We start from the raw sequence: 15,037 nt of genomic DNA on the forward strand, positions 1-15,037 counted from the left end.
TGCAAAGAAAAAAATGTAATTATTAACAAAAAGAAATTGTTGTTGATTTAAATTAAAATATTAGGAAATAACCAAATAGCGAAGTGGGAGGGAATAAAAGCCGCCTAGAACCAAGTTCTTGTGATGAAACAAAGAGTAGCTCTAGGGTCTAGGATATCTTGGTTGTTGGTGGGGTTACTCCTTTCATGGAGAAACTCCATGGTGCTGATCCTCAAGCCTCCAGGGATTTTGCTAAAGGTTGGAAAAGTTGCATTGTTTTTGTCTATGGAATGGGATTGGAAATAATGAAGTTAATTTAAAATAAGAAATAAAAGTATTAATAATGTGATATAGTCTAATAATATATACTAATAATAAAAGTACTCAATATAATAAAGATACAAGACACAAAAAGATATATTAATTAATAATATAAAATTGTTAAATTACAATAAAAGTATAGAAAAGGGATTAAAGATAGAGAATTAAACAAATAAATAATAGAAAAAATCTAGTAAAAGAGTCTAAATATAAAAGACATTAAATGGCTAGAGATGAACGATGAATCGAAAGAAGAAGAACCCAAAGAAAATGGGAGAAGGGTTAGGGAAGCCAAGAGGAGGGAGAATGAGAAGGAAGGAAACTTACGGAGAGGGGAGGGGAGAGGGAGGAGGATTAGAAATTTTAAAGTGATTTATCAAAGGATCTAGAAGAAGCTTAAATTCCAACCACCATTTCTATTAAGGTTATAAGGGTGATTATGGATTTCAATGGCTTCAATGAGCTTCATTTTGAAGAAGTTGTCTTCGTTGGCTAAGATTTGGGTGTCTTCTAAGGGGATGTGGTGCTTGGCCTTTAAGAGTGCTCAACAAGGACAAATTTTAGGATTCGCTCATGTCTAATATTTGCCCCTAAAAATTATGAATCCTTCTCCCTTTGTGCTCCCCCCTCCCTAAGTTTTCTTCCTTCTTGTTCCCTCTCCTCCCAACTTCCCTTCCCATTTTCCTTTTTTTCATTGGGTTTTTCTTCTTTCAAGCCATTTAACGTCCTCCTTTATATTTAGACTTTTTTATAAGACTTTCTCTATTATTTATTTCTTGTATCCTCTATCTTTAATCTCTTTTTTTATATTTTTTTTGAATTTAAATATTTAAAATTATTAATTAATATATATTTTTGTGTCTTGTATCTTTATTATATTTAGTAGTTTTATTATTAGTCCATATTATTAGACTATATCACATTATTAATACATGTATTGCTTATATTAAATTAACTTCATTATTTGGTTATTATATACTAATATTTTGATTTAAATTAACCACATTTTTTCTATTAATAATTAAAAAAATTCTTTAGATTTTATTTCATCTAGATTATTTTAAAATTAACAATTATTATTATATCATTAATTATTTATGGCAGGATGCTATTGCATTCATTCAATTCTATTATTCAATTAATTTAACCAATCAAATTAGAGAATTAAAAAAAATTGACCAAAAATCTATAGTTTATCTTTAATTTTTATTTTAAATAATTTAAAAAGATCATTTTTCTGAATTCAAGCAGAAAATTCAATTTTAAAAACAAAATCACTAATTTCTACATTAAATTAAATAAGATAGTACACTGACATATAAGCCCATAATTCTTTGTCTACGTGGTGGACCAGTCCCATTAATTCGTTACAGCCACGTGGCCATGAACAAGATGCTAAGCATTATTTTTTTAATTGTTTTTACCTTAAAATATACTCCTCTTTCAATACGAATGCTATTCAAATCATTAGTATTAGTACTAATTAAAATTACTTTCTACGCTGAATGAAAAATTAAATTTTAGCATTAAATCATATCACTGGAAAAAGTGCAAATATATTTTATTTATTTGTCACCAATTCTTATCCCATTTACTTTGAAATTTTGAGCTTCTCTCTATCAAAAATGACAATCACTTTTTTTTAATGTGGGCTACAAAATATTAATAAAAGCATTGGTAACTTTTAAACTTTAAAAAAATATTAAATCAAAGTGCATTAATAACTATCTTTTATTTGTGATGTTCTTGATTTTTTTAATTGTAATAATTGAGAGATAATTATATTGACATTTTGAGTACTTTTTTATTAAGAATTTATGTTATTTATTTTTACTAAGGTGATTGTAAATTTTAATCAAATAGTTTAATATATTAAAGTAAAATTTGAAAATTAAAAAAATAATATCATAAAAAGAGATTTTTTTTAATCAATTGACAAATATTCATATTTATCTATTTTACAATATTTTGTTTATAAAGTGGATTGGTTATGATGATAATAAAAAAATCAAAGGATCATATTTATTTGATAATTTTTTAATATCTATGTATCTAAAAATAAACATTTGATGATAATAAAAAATCAAAGGATCATATTTTATTTGATAATTTTCTCATATCTATGTATTTAAAAATTAACATTTAAGACATTTGTTATTACAAATTAACATATATATTTACATATATTTCTTGATGTTTGATGTTATACAAAGTAAATTTATTTAAGATATCTTTTATCTACAATTTTGATCATATATTCATATCTTTACAAATTAAAAGGATATTTTAAAATGTTAATTAAGTTCATCTTAAAAATTTGGATAAATCTCTCTCACACACATATACATACATACAATGTAAAAAAAATTCTTATCTTATAAACAACTAGTGTCATATTTGTCCTTTGTTGTTCACTTGAATGGTCTTTTTATGTAGTTTATATTTTGATTAGTTTTGACATATATTTAAAATATTTTGATATACTTTTTATTTTATATTTTATTTAACTAGAAGTTTATTTAAAATAAAATAGATAGTTTAGTGTAGAATAGAATACACACAAACTATCTCTCACACACACACTATCTTTATTTCTTGCTCTTCCCCTTCTATCTCTTCATATCTCCCCTCTCCATGTCTATCTATATCTAGACATCTAGACACCTCTCTCATTCACTTCATCTCTCCCCTATCTTTGTTTCTCTCTCCCTCTCTCTATTTATATATCTATTTCTTTGTAGTTCTCTCTATATATCACTTCCTATATCTTTATCTTTCTCTCCATGTACCCCTCTCTCACTATCTCCATCTTCCTATCTATCCTATATCTTTACCTTTCTCTCCATGTACCCCTCTCTCACTATCTCCCTCTTCCTATCTATCTCTCTTAAAACACTATTGGCAGCTCTCTCTCTCTCTCTCTCTCTCTCTCTCTCTCTATATATATATATATATATATATATCTTTTCCCCTCTCTATCCCTCTCTTCACCTCTCTCAATACCTCTCTCTACTATTGTCTTTGTTGCATTCTCTCTCTCTCTCCCACTCTTGCACCTCTATCTATAAACTAACCTACCTTTATCTCTCCCTCTGCCTCTTTCTCTCTATCTATCAATCTTCTTCTCTATATCTCTCTATTTTTATCTCCAACTCTCCCTCTACCTTTCTCTATCTATTTGTCCTTCTCTTCCTCTCCCCCTCTATCTTCATCTCTACTTTTATCTACTCTAAACTAATGGCATGAACTGTGGCGAATTCATGTTTCTAATAAGTTAATAGTTTATTTTCTCAAACTTCAAAAGTTTTTCTGTAGACATTTGAGACAACAACCTTATACTCATTCTATGTTATCACAAGTCGAGAAAGGCAAGGATTAATATTATTTGCAATCCCCTATCTATATCCTAAATCTTGCCAGCATTTCAGTAATTTCTTGCCCATAATACTCATCATGTAAATAAAACTTAATTCACACCTCAAGGACAATATGCAACATCCGAAATAAGTTTTGAGGTGAAACTAGCTTTAAAATCTAAGAGCAGCTCTAAATATTCTTTTAATAAATGTTGTAAATTTACATTACAGAATGAAATTCTCCAAACATATCTATGACGCCTTCAATGCACCTATGGGCTGATGCTAAAAAACAAAAATGGAAGATGCATAAATCAGCTGAACCCAGGTTTTTTGGCAACCAAATAAGCTGCTTTCCAAAACAGGGCCTCTCGTATAAGGAAATATCATTTGCAAACCAATGGGACAGATCCCCCTCTCCATCTGTGGTCTTTCTATAGTTTGCTCAAGCTTTTCTGGCCTCAGAATGTATAAATTGCATCAAGGTTCAGTTCTGTTTTCCAAATTTCCACAGGAAAAATTTTAATATTTAAGTGCAAGCACACTTCACCACATAAAAGCATATAGCACTCTAAAAGTAACACTTAATAATTAATTCTAAAACTAAAGTTATCAATACCGAGGTCTTGTATGGTAAAAATATTAGGAAATTGAACCTGGAATCTGTAAAATTTCTGTCCGTTGGAACCAATTCACATAATGAGCGAAATACCACCCTGGTGATTCCAAAAATTATCCTTAGAAATGATTCTCCAAAGGTGCCCAAGCAGACAAGCATACCACAACAAAAAGCACAGGGAATTGAGATGAGTTGAAACAGTTACTGGGTCCTTACATCTTGCACAATGAATCTGTCCGAATGTTGCAGAGATGGCATTTCCCATTCTGATGTGTAAACAGGGACCTTTATGTTTTCATTCTCACTCGTATCATCTGGAGCCAAATCATTCCAAGACTAATCATTGCATTGCACTATTTGAAAATAAAGAATACGATATCCATGATTTGCAAGATATATAAAGGAATCATTATATTTAACCAATATACACATACCTGACCTTCCAAGCAGTAGCCTGTGGGTCACAAATGCCTGCAAGTATAATAATATTAATTATATGAAAAAATTTGGGTTTCTTTTCCTTGAAGAATTATCAAAGATGAGGACATAACGGCCAAAAGGTATAAAGCAAACTTGAAAAGTTATTTATTTCTAACCTCAAAAATACTATGTGCAATAACACACTGACAATATATTGTAAATGGCTGCAAACTGTCAAATTGGGAAGCTAACACTTTGTTGCAGATCTTCACTTGCATGTCTAAAGTTTCAATGATGATTTATCAATTATTATTCAAACTCAAAGAATTATCAGAGCCTTTAAACTATCAACTTGTGTATCATGATGATTATAAGTGAAGAATATTTGGGAAAGTAGCTCTATAGAGCAGGCAAGAAACTTGAACATCTGCTTCAGCTCTAGAGTGAATTACTCAGCATTTTGGAGGAAGTGGAGAATTGCTTATTAGCTATGATAGGGCAGCCACCTTCTAAGATGCCACAATTTGCTATGACTCCTTCAGTGACTCATTGGTAAAGGCAAAGCTTTTGAGACACCAAGACAAATATATAGGACTTGAATTTATCACTTGTAATAGTGAAATTACTAGAATAACAGCTCTTGAAGTTTCCTACAATGATGACATTTTGAGGGAAACATTTCAGCTGATTCTGGAAAGTTTCCAAAGTTTGGATGATATCAGTAAGAGGGTTACAATTTTAAAAATTGTTGCAAAAGTTAGATCTTGTGTGGTGATGCTCGACCTAGAATGTGATGATCTAATTATCAAAATGTTTCACTATTTCTTTGTTAACGTCAGAAAGTATCATATAGAATATGTTATAACAGCAATGCAAACCATTGTGTCTATGATTTTGAATAAGAGTGATGATATCTCCCAACAACTCTTATAAGTTTTGTTGGCTAATGTGGAAGGATGAGCGGAATTTTCATTTGTTCCACATGCTCTAGCTAAATATGTTGTCAAACAGTTTGAGGAGAAGTTGAAGCCACACATGATAGTTGAAATGGCAGTTAAAGAATCTACTCTATGTAATCAGCAGATTAAGAGTTTTGTTGCAAGAAAGGAGAGAGAGGACAAAAAAAACCTTGCTTGTTATGCAAAGAATCTTGGAGCAAAGAAGAGGTGAAATCCAATGAAGATCCAATAAAGAAAGTGATGGATACTCCTAAGCCACAAGCTGGAAGAGAAAAAACAAATTGACTTGTCTATTCCAGAAGAATGGTGATAAGAGAAAGGAAGAAATTTTCGCAATGGAGCATAAGGAAGAAGAGAAATTTGTGTGAAAACAAAATTAAGTTGTTAAAGAACCTGAAATTCAGAATGAACACTCAGAAAATTCATGTGACCAAGAAAATGTCTGGACTCGAAGCATCTGTGGTGGAGCTCCATAGTGACTTAATTGAAACATGCGCACATGAGACAAATGATTTAGGAGTTTCTAATGATGGGTTTAAGCTTGCTGAAAATTTCACAACAGTAGCTAATGATGAATACTTAGATCAACTTTGTGAAGCTCAATCAGAAATGGAGTGAGAGTTGCAAGAAACCTTTCAAAGTGACTTTCTGAATGACTCTATTGAAAGGTATGTCTTAAAAGAGAATGTTGATTTTTGCATCAATTTTAAATTTTGTGTTGTCAGTTGGTCTAGTTTCAAGCTGATTGTGATGGTGTATCCTATCTGAATCATGTCTTTTTGATTCAGATATGCTTTGGTGGTTGAGTTTGGATGTTGACATGGATCTCACTATGGTGTGTGTAGATCCATATTGAGTTTGTGCATTGCAGGATTTTTTGGGCTGACTGATTGGAGTGCTTAATTGTTTATCTACAAGTTTCATTTGATGTCGACTTTGGAGAATGTGTTAGTGTATGGGGTTCGTTGCAATCGGTTGCAAAGGATGTGTTGTGATGTGTTTGGGTCCCCTTTATCTCCTGGAGTGGACCGCAATGGATATTATTGGTTTGGGTGGCCTTATTTATGTAATATTGTTTATTTTGTCTGTGGACGAACTAGTTGCGGGTTTCAATGAATAGTCTCGTATATATAGGAGTGAGAATGTATGAGTTGTGTATGGGATGTGTGTGAATTAATGTAAAGTAGATGTTAATGATGCACAAGCAAATTTGGTGTAGCAGAAGTACGAAAGACAGTTTGTGAAGAGCTTTGAGACAGTGATTGATGTCAAATATGTTTGCCATGATATTGGTCGCTTGACACAAAGGTTCAAGGACAATTTCATGTTCAGAAGATCTTGTTCATTTCAATTCATTGATCCTTTGCACCTATCGGAAGGTGTGTTCCATTTGGCAGTTTGTGCAGCCCTTTGCATGTTGCCCTAAGGTTGTGCGCCTTAGTCCTGCAAGTCCTTTCAGGGGCAATGTGCTCCTTGGCCTTGAAACCTAAACATTGTAATGAATTATTCATGTTGTGACTATGATTTTCCTCCTGGTTTTTCCCTCTTTCGGGTTTTCCACATAAATGTAGTGTTCCTGTGACTGTTATGCTTTGTGCTTTCATGTTTCATAATTGTAGTAATAAGTTAATTGTGGTTTGAAGTTTAATAGATCAAAAGTAAAGTATTATGTGGTCTAGATTGATTAACACCCCCCTCCCCCTCTTAGTCTTGTGGTGTGTTCATCAATTGGTATTAGAGTCTCCTTCCTCTTAGAGAAGCTTAACCGCTTGAGGAAGATCCGAAATGGTATAGGATGTTAATTACAAAGCACCGAAGTTTGATGAAACAAATTACTCTTATTGGAAGGAAAGGATGGAATGTCATTTGGAATCTCTATTGACTAGAATATGGGAGAGTATCCAGAATGGGTATACTACTCCGGCAAATGGTCCTCAGACTTTGGATGAGGTTAAGGCACATGAGAACAATGCGAAGGCTAAAGTTGCAATTATCCATTGTTTAAGTGATCTTGTATTTGTTGAAGCTATGGGTTTGAAGTCTACTAAAAAGATTTGGAAGAAGTTGAGTAGTGTATATGAAAAATGATCAAAAGACAAAGCAACCCAAGTTGACAAATATGAAGCATAAGTTTGAGAACCTAAAGATGTCTGATGATAAGAACATTGAAAGTTATCTACATAGAGTAAATGAGGTTGTGGGTGCAATTAAGAGTATTGGTGGTAAATTAGAAGAGAGTGAAGTTGTGAGAAAAGTGATATTAATACTCTCGAGATGCTACAAAGCTAAGAAGTATGCGATTAAAGAAAGTCATGATATGGAGAAGTACACTTTGTATCAGCTCTATGGCTCACTCCCTACCTTTGAGATTGTTGAGCTAGATGATTTGTGGAAAGAGAAGGAAGAAGCAACATTCAAAGCTACCAACAAGACTAAAGATGAACCTGAAGCGAGCAATGACATGGATAAGATAGAAGCAAACTATGTGAGAAGACTAAAGAAAGGATCCGTAAAATACAAAGGTAAGTTACCTTTCAAGTGTTTTAATTGTGGAAAAACTGGTCTTTATGGTTATAGATGTACTTATAGGGAAGATTATGATAACAAGGGAAGAGACAATCACAAATGGAATAATAGAAATAAGAGAATAGATAACAGAGACAAACCTAAGTAGAATTTCTACTCAATGGAAACCTATTCGTCTAAAGAACAAGATGGTGATGACTCAAATGAAGAAATTGTTTAGCTATAGAGGAGAAGAGTGATGAAAGGTGCAGTAATCCAGATGATGTGAAGAACAATGAAAAACCAGTGAATGTGACGACTGCAATGCATGAAAAAGTAGAGCCCAAGGCATGGATAATTGATTCCAGAAGTTCAAATCATATGACAAGAGATAAAAGAAAATTCATTGATTTTGAGAAGTATGATGGTGGATCTATAAAATTTGCAAGTGGGGAGGCTCCACCTATTTGTGGTAAAGGTACTATTTCAATTGATGATAAGCATAAGACTGATGATGTTTATTATGTTAAGGGTTTGAGACATAATTTTTTGAGTGAGTCAGATGTGTAATAAGGGTTATAAGCTCAGATTTCATGGGCCCAGATGTGTGATCAGAAAAGGAAGTTTCGGGAGATTAGTTCCAAAAGGTGTTAGAACTAATGGCAATGTTTACTATGCAAAGGATAATAGTGGAAGTAGTTGCATGTTAGCACAAGCAGTGAATGTTAGTTGTGGCACAAAAGGATGGGACATATCAATTTTGACATTATGGTGACGATCTATTCTACTCATGTTGTAAGAGATTTACCAAAGATTATCAAACCTGTTGATACTGTGTGCAGGGAATGTTAGTTGGAAAAGAAAACAAGAAGGGGATTCAAGAACAAAGAGTATTATACTTCAAAACCCTTGGAGTTGGTTCATACAGATCTTTGTGGATCTACAAGAACAAGGGGACTAAATGGTGAAAGATATTTTATGTTGCTTATTGATGATTATTTTAGAATGACATGGGTTACTTTCTTGAGAGAAAAATGTGAGACATTAGAAAAGTTTAAAATATTCAAGTCTAGTTGAAAATCAAGTTGATACTAGGATAAAATGTTTAAAATCAGATAGAGGAGAATTTACATCAAATGAATTTGATAGATTCTGTGAGGAACATGGTATTAGACAAAGAAACGGGAATCGCCCAAAATCGCCAAGTTTGGGCGATTTCTGAGTTGAGTCGTGTTGACCGAGTCTAGTGGGCTCGGACTCGAACTCGGCTGAGTCTAGGGTCCAAACTCGCCAAACTCGGCCAGACATAGACTGGGGTCCAAAATCTCTAAATTTCTTGAGTTTTTCACTTTGTCGAGACCAATCGAGTCTATGCCGAGTTTCGACTCCGAGTCCCGAGACGAGTAGGCCTCACCGAATCGGGTCCGAGTCCTGAGTCCCGTTTCTTTGGTATTAGAAGACATTTTTTTGCTCCTAAGATGTCTCAACAAAATTGAGTTGTTGAAAGAGAGAATAGGAATGTTGTTGAAATGGCTATAACTATGATGAAGGATACTAACCTACCTAATGTGCATTGGAAAGAAGTTGTGCATATTGTTGTTTATATTTTTAATAGGGTACAAATAAGAGTGAATCACACAAAGACACCTTATCAGCTATGGAATGGAAGACCTCCTACAATCAAGTATTTCAAAATCTTCAACAACAAGTGCTACATAAGGAGAGATGAGGAAGATCTAGGGAAGTTTGATGCAAGGTCAGATGAAGGCATATTCTTGTGATATTTTGCAAGAGGAGGAATACCGGTGTTACAACAAGAGGCTAAACAAGATTGTGGAAAGCACAAATGTCAGAGTTAGTGAAGAATGGAATCAGATTGAGACTGTACCTGAATCTAAGACAAAAATAGAGGTGACTCCGGTTGCTGCAAAAGGGAAGGATGCTCTGGAAGAGAAAAAAGAGACAAGTGTAGAAAAAAGAAACCTAAACAGACTTCTAAGACACTGACAAAGTATGTGACGAAGAATCATTCAGAGGAACAAATCATTGGAGACAAGGATAAAGGTGTTCAAACAAAAAAAGACTTGCAGAAACCAATTAACAAGCAAATTACATTTTTTATCTTAGGTGGAGCCAAAGACCTATGCGGAAGCTAGCCAGGATGAAAGTTGGATTAAGGCAATGGAAGATGAGCTGAATTAGATAGAGAACAATCAAATATGGGAGTTGGTACCTAGACCAGTGGACAAGAATGTGATAGGAACTAAGTGGGTGTTCTGAAACAAGCTAAATGAAGATAGAAAAATCATAAGGAACAAGGTAAGATTGGTGTGTAAGGGTTATTCACAAATTGAGGGCATAGATTTTGACGAGACATTTTCTCCGGTTGCAAGGATGGAGGCTATAAGGATGTTTCTTGCATTTAATGCTTACAAGAACTTTAAAGTATATCAGATGGATGTCAAGTTAGCATTCTTAAATGGAAAACTTTAAGAAGCATACATTGAACAACCGGATGGATTTAAGCTATCGAAAGATCCAAAAATAGTTTGCAGACTCAAGAAGGCACTTTATGGGCTCAAGCAAGCTCCTAGAGCTTGGTATGCAAGGTTGGATAGGTATTTGTTGCAGCAGAATTTCAAAAGAGGTACTACAGATAGCAATCTTTATTTCAAAGTTGGAGGTGATAAACTATTGATTGTTGTTGTGTATGTTAATGATATCATACTGGGAAGAGATGATAATGTATGTAGGAAGTTTGTAGAAGAGATGCAAAAGGAATTTGAGATGTCTATGATAGGTAAGCTGTCATTTTTTCTTGGTCTTCAAGTTAATCAGAAAAACATATTTTTATTTCTCAAACCATGTATATCAAGTAGATGTCGAAGAAGTTTGGGATAGAGAAATTTAAACCAGTTGCAACCCTTATGGCTATTGGGTTGTAAGTTAAGCAAGGATGATGGATCCTTGGATGTTGATCAGAAACAGTATAGATTTATGATTGGAGGATTGTTGTATTTGACTGCTTCAAGATCGGATATTATGCAGGCTATTTGTTTGGTTGCCAGATATCAAGCTAATCCTAAGCAATCTCATGATCAAATAGTGAAAAGGATATTCAAATATTTGAAAGGGACTCCGGATTATGGATTATGGTATAAGAAGGATGATGATTTCACTTTGAAAGCATATACAAATGCTGATTGGGCCAAATGTGCAGATGACAGGAGAAGTACAAGTGGTGGTCCATTTTTCTTGGGAGACAGGTTGGTCTCTTGTTTGAGTAAGAAACAAGATTTAGTGTCATTATTTACTACAGAGGCAGAATACATTACAACACCATCTTGTTGTACTCAAGTTATGTGGATGAAGCTGAAATATCCCCTGCAATGTATTAACTGAAAAACAAAGGATATTTGCTGTCAAACTGACTGTCCAATCTGCGTGTTATACTGATATGCGACTTGCGTGTTATGTTGATATGTTATCTCAGAGTTTTCAGTTTGGTGTAGAGTTCAACAAACATATATTTATCATGAAAGACCAATTATAAATGACTCCTAATTGATAGATCAATCACCAAAGATGCATATGACACTAGTTATAGAGTTCAATACCCATTTAAACACACTAACATACATATACAGCTTGTTGTCATTACGTCAAACAGTTGGCATGAAAACTTCAGACAAATATGAAATAGGAATCCAACCTTATTTCTCCCTTTTAATTCAAAATGATGATCCAATAAGCCTTTACAATGGCAATACCATGATCAAACTCTACCATTCTTAACACTCAGAAATTCTGAAGATTATTGACAGCCATGAATAATCCAACTAACTGAAATGAGTAAATAGAACATTTGACAATGAACCTGGAAAGGATCGCCTAACACAATCCTTGAAGAAGCAAGCAATATTGTTGATTAAGGAGCCTCCACTCAGCTGAATCAAACTTGTCTTCAGAAATCGCCCTTGCTGCAAATAGGTTGATCTGATAACAATCAATGGTTACCTGCTGGCCTTCTATTACCTCTCCAAAATGATCGCCTAATCTTCCCAAGTATGGCGCTGTCTTCTTAGGTAAGGTTTGTTGCCAAAATAGGAAGCCATGAGCAAAATCGAAGGGAACAATGGTCTGATACCATTTAACTTCAGACCTGATATGCTACTGATTTCTCTTCAAATACTCCTCCAAAATACCACAAAAGGTATCACCCTTCCTTACTAATGCTTCCGCTGACCTCCAAAGTGCGATTTAATGCTTCAATGATGAAGGGAGAGTAAAATCATGGGTTTAGAGGAAAAACCCAATTCGATACAGGCCTGCAATTCTGATCAGTTTTTTACCCAAACAACACTACCAAAAAATCCTCAATGAAATCGCCTTCCTCCTTTAATAGAAATCGAAGGGTTTAAGACTCCAATAGAATAAGTTTGAAAAATTCATGAATCCCAACCACCATGACAATGTATCAACTCAATAAGCTCAATATGGAAGACTGACTTGTCTCCCACTCTCAGCTGCAACCCCTCGGAAGGTCTTTCACACCCTCAATTATGCTATCTATGGGAGTTTCCGTTCCCAAAAACCATGATCTGCAGAAACCCCTTGGTTCTACAAAACCCAATCAATTCAATTATCAACTCTTGGCTACCTTGAAGCTCAACTTGATCTCCTTTAATACTTTTTCATCCCAACATCCAGAAGCTTCTAGAAATAATATTATTTCACTTAAGTGACTTTATGATATTATATTTAATTAAGTCGCTTTATTAAATTAATTAAATATAAAGTCATCTTTTAATTTTTAATTTATTTGATAACTTTATACATAATTAACTTAGTATTATTAATTAAAATAGTTAATTAAGCTATCCATGAAAAATAATAATAATTTGGACAACTTAACTAATTAAATTAATTAATTAATTCTTCTCCAAAAAATGGGAACATTACAGAAGCAAAATCTTAGAGATATCAAGGTGAAGTATGATGAGGCAATTCCTATTATGTGTGATAATACAAGTGGTATTAAAAGTCTAATTATTTTTGGCTTTTATTGGGTACTGAAATTCTTTGGTTTCTTCGGAAGAGAAGGAATGAGCATGTGTTCAAAGGTAAAGGGAGGGTTCTTACTGAGTCTAATTATAGACTCATAGTGCTAATGATTATTGAAAAGGTAGCATTTACATTGAAGATGCTAGCAGGAAGATTCATGAAGATATTGGATGAAGACTCCTCTTCAATATATATATAAGGCATTCAGGATGTTGACTATTGGCCCCAATATCTAAGAAAGATAGACAAGAAATTCTAGAAAGAGTATATAGACTTTCAAAATAAATACTGCAAGGAACACCAATATTAGTTGAAGAGGGATGAAGCTGTAAGGCACCTAGAAATGACTCACCAAAACATTGACTGCACCAGTTGGGAGAGGATCTCTCGCCCCCTTGGAAGAGAATTTGACACTTTCCAGATCAGAAGGACTAAACCTAGGAATGACAAAGGAAAAGACAAAGAAGCTGATAATGAAGATGGAAAGAATGAAGAGAAAGAAGAGGATCCACAAAATGACAATGATAATGAAGCTTAGTAATCTGTTACAGTCTGTCTTTTTGAATATGTTGTCAATAGATGATATATTACTAATGTAAGTTGATGTTGACTCGAAATTCTACATATTACTCGTAATCGTAAAAATTGATTCTGTTTTTTGTGATTTGAAAGTGGTTTAGCCTGGTTTGGGCTTTGATGGAGTGATCAGCTTGGTCACTATTATTGTAACCAGACTATGTACTCTGATTTTATTTTGGTAATTGATCTTCAATTCAAAAAAAATACATATATTTCATATTTTATATTACATATTAATATTAATAAATTAATTATTATTATTAATATTAATATATATTTTTATATTTCATATATTATATTGATATATTAATAATAAATATTATATATTTATAACTATATATATTATTTATATTTTTATACGTTTTTGTATGGATGAACCCAAAATGAACCCAACCCCAATTTTTTTTTGAGCGAACCCTCGAACCTGAATTGGCAACCTTTCTCAAGACCAACTAAGCTCACTACCAACAACAAACATCACCTCTAACAAGGCTGGTGCTCACCTAGAAAACCGAACTTAACTACAATGCTAGACAGACCAAAAATGGGGAAATTACAATAAATTACACACTTTAGCATACATGAAAAAAATTCGTCATTTTTCTCATTGTTTCTGAATTTTTCAGCTTGAAATCAAGTATTTAACATTTGTTTTTAACCCTTCATAACCTTTTTTAAACAAACATGGCCACTATGTTTAAGACCAAAAAGAGTTCACCTGCCAAACAGCTGGCATGTATTCACGATGCACATTCTTTTCTGACACTTGATTACCATGCTTTGAAGCTTCCAGACAAGATTTAGACCATTTTCTCCCTTCCCTGCAAGGAATGTAATTGTCATCTGTACCAAGTATGAATAATGACAACACTATTAACGATCAATCTTCTAAAAGATTGGCTTAACATGGATTTCTATTTAATGCAAATATCAAGAACTATTTTGAAACACATATTTTCTAGACTAAGTAATAAAGCTCATATCAAATGATGACATGGATTTGACGTTAAAACAATTTAACTAATACATTTCTTCAAGGATTCGGAATCAGATTCTAATCACAATTAGTAATTATATAAGGTTTCAGATTACAATAAAAAATTGCACCCTTTAAACAGCATCCTGCCACTTCATCCAAGTAGTATGTTTCAGCCTGCCTGTAAGATCTAGGTTACCGGGTTCGCCTCTGGGCCCCCCTGGTACGGGTCCGGGTTCGACCGGGTCCGTGGTACGGG

General features: G+C 33.5%; 1 protein-coding gene across 3 annotated transcripts in view; it reads right to left on the reverse strand.

Annotated features, from left to right (window-relative positions):
* Positions 1 to 3,826: 3,826 nt before the first annotated feature.
* LOC131044523 (DNA repair protein XRCC2 homolog) overlaps positions 3,827 to 15,037 on the reverse strand; it is a 120,150-nt gene continuing 108,939 nt past the window's right edge. For 2 of the 3 annotated variants that reach the window (XM_057977868.2, XM_057977867.2), the window contains 5 exons: positions 14,521 to 14,623; positions 4,710 to 4,746; positions 4,492 to 4,589; positions 4,313 to 4,372; positions 3,827 to 4,149 (listed from right to left, as the gene is read on the reverse strand). In XM_057977868.2, the coding sequence (XP_057833851.1) occupies positions 4,349 to 4,372; positions 4,492 to 4,589; positions 4,710 to 4,746; positions 14,521 to 14,623 (262 nt within the window). In that variant the 3' untranslated portion in view covers positions 3,827 to 4,149; positions 4,313 to 4,348. Of the gene's footprint in view, positions 4,150 to 4,275; positions 4,373 to 4,491; positions 4,590 to 4,709; positions 4,747 to 14,520; positions 14,624 to 15,037 lie in introns of all 3 variants that reach the window. The other variant, XR_009105686.2, reaches the window with a different exon arrangement.

Source organism: Cryptomeria japonica, chromosome 9, assembly GCF_030272615.1.
Source record: "Cryptomeria japonica chromosome 9, Sugi_1.0, whole genome shotgun sequence".
Classification (NCBI taxonomy): Eukaryota; Viridiplantae; Streptophyta; class Pinopsida; order Cupressales; family Cupressaceae; genus Cryptomeria; species Cryptomeria japonica.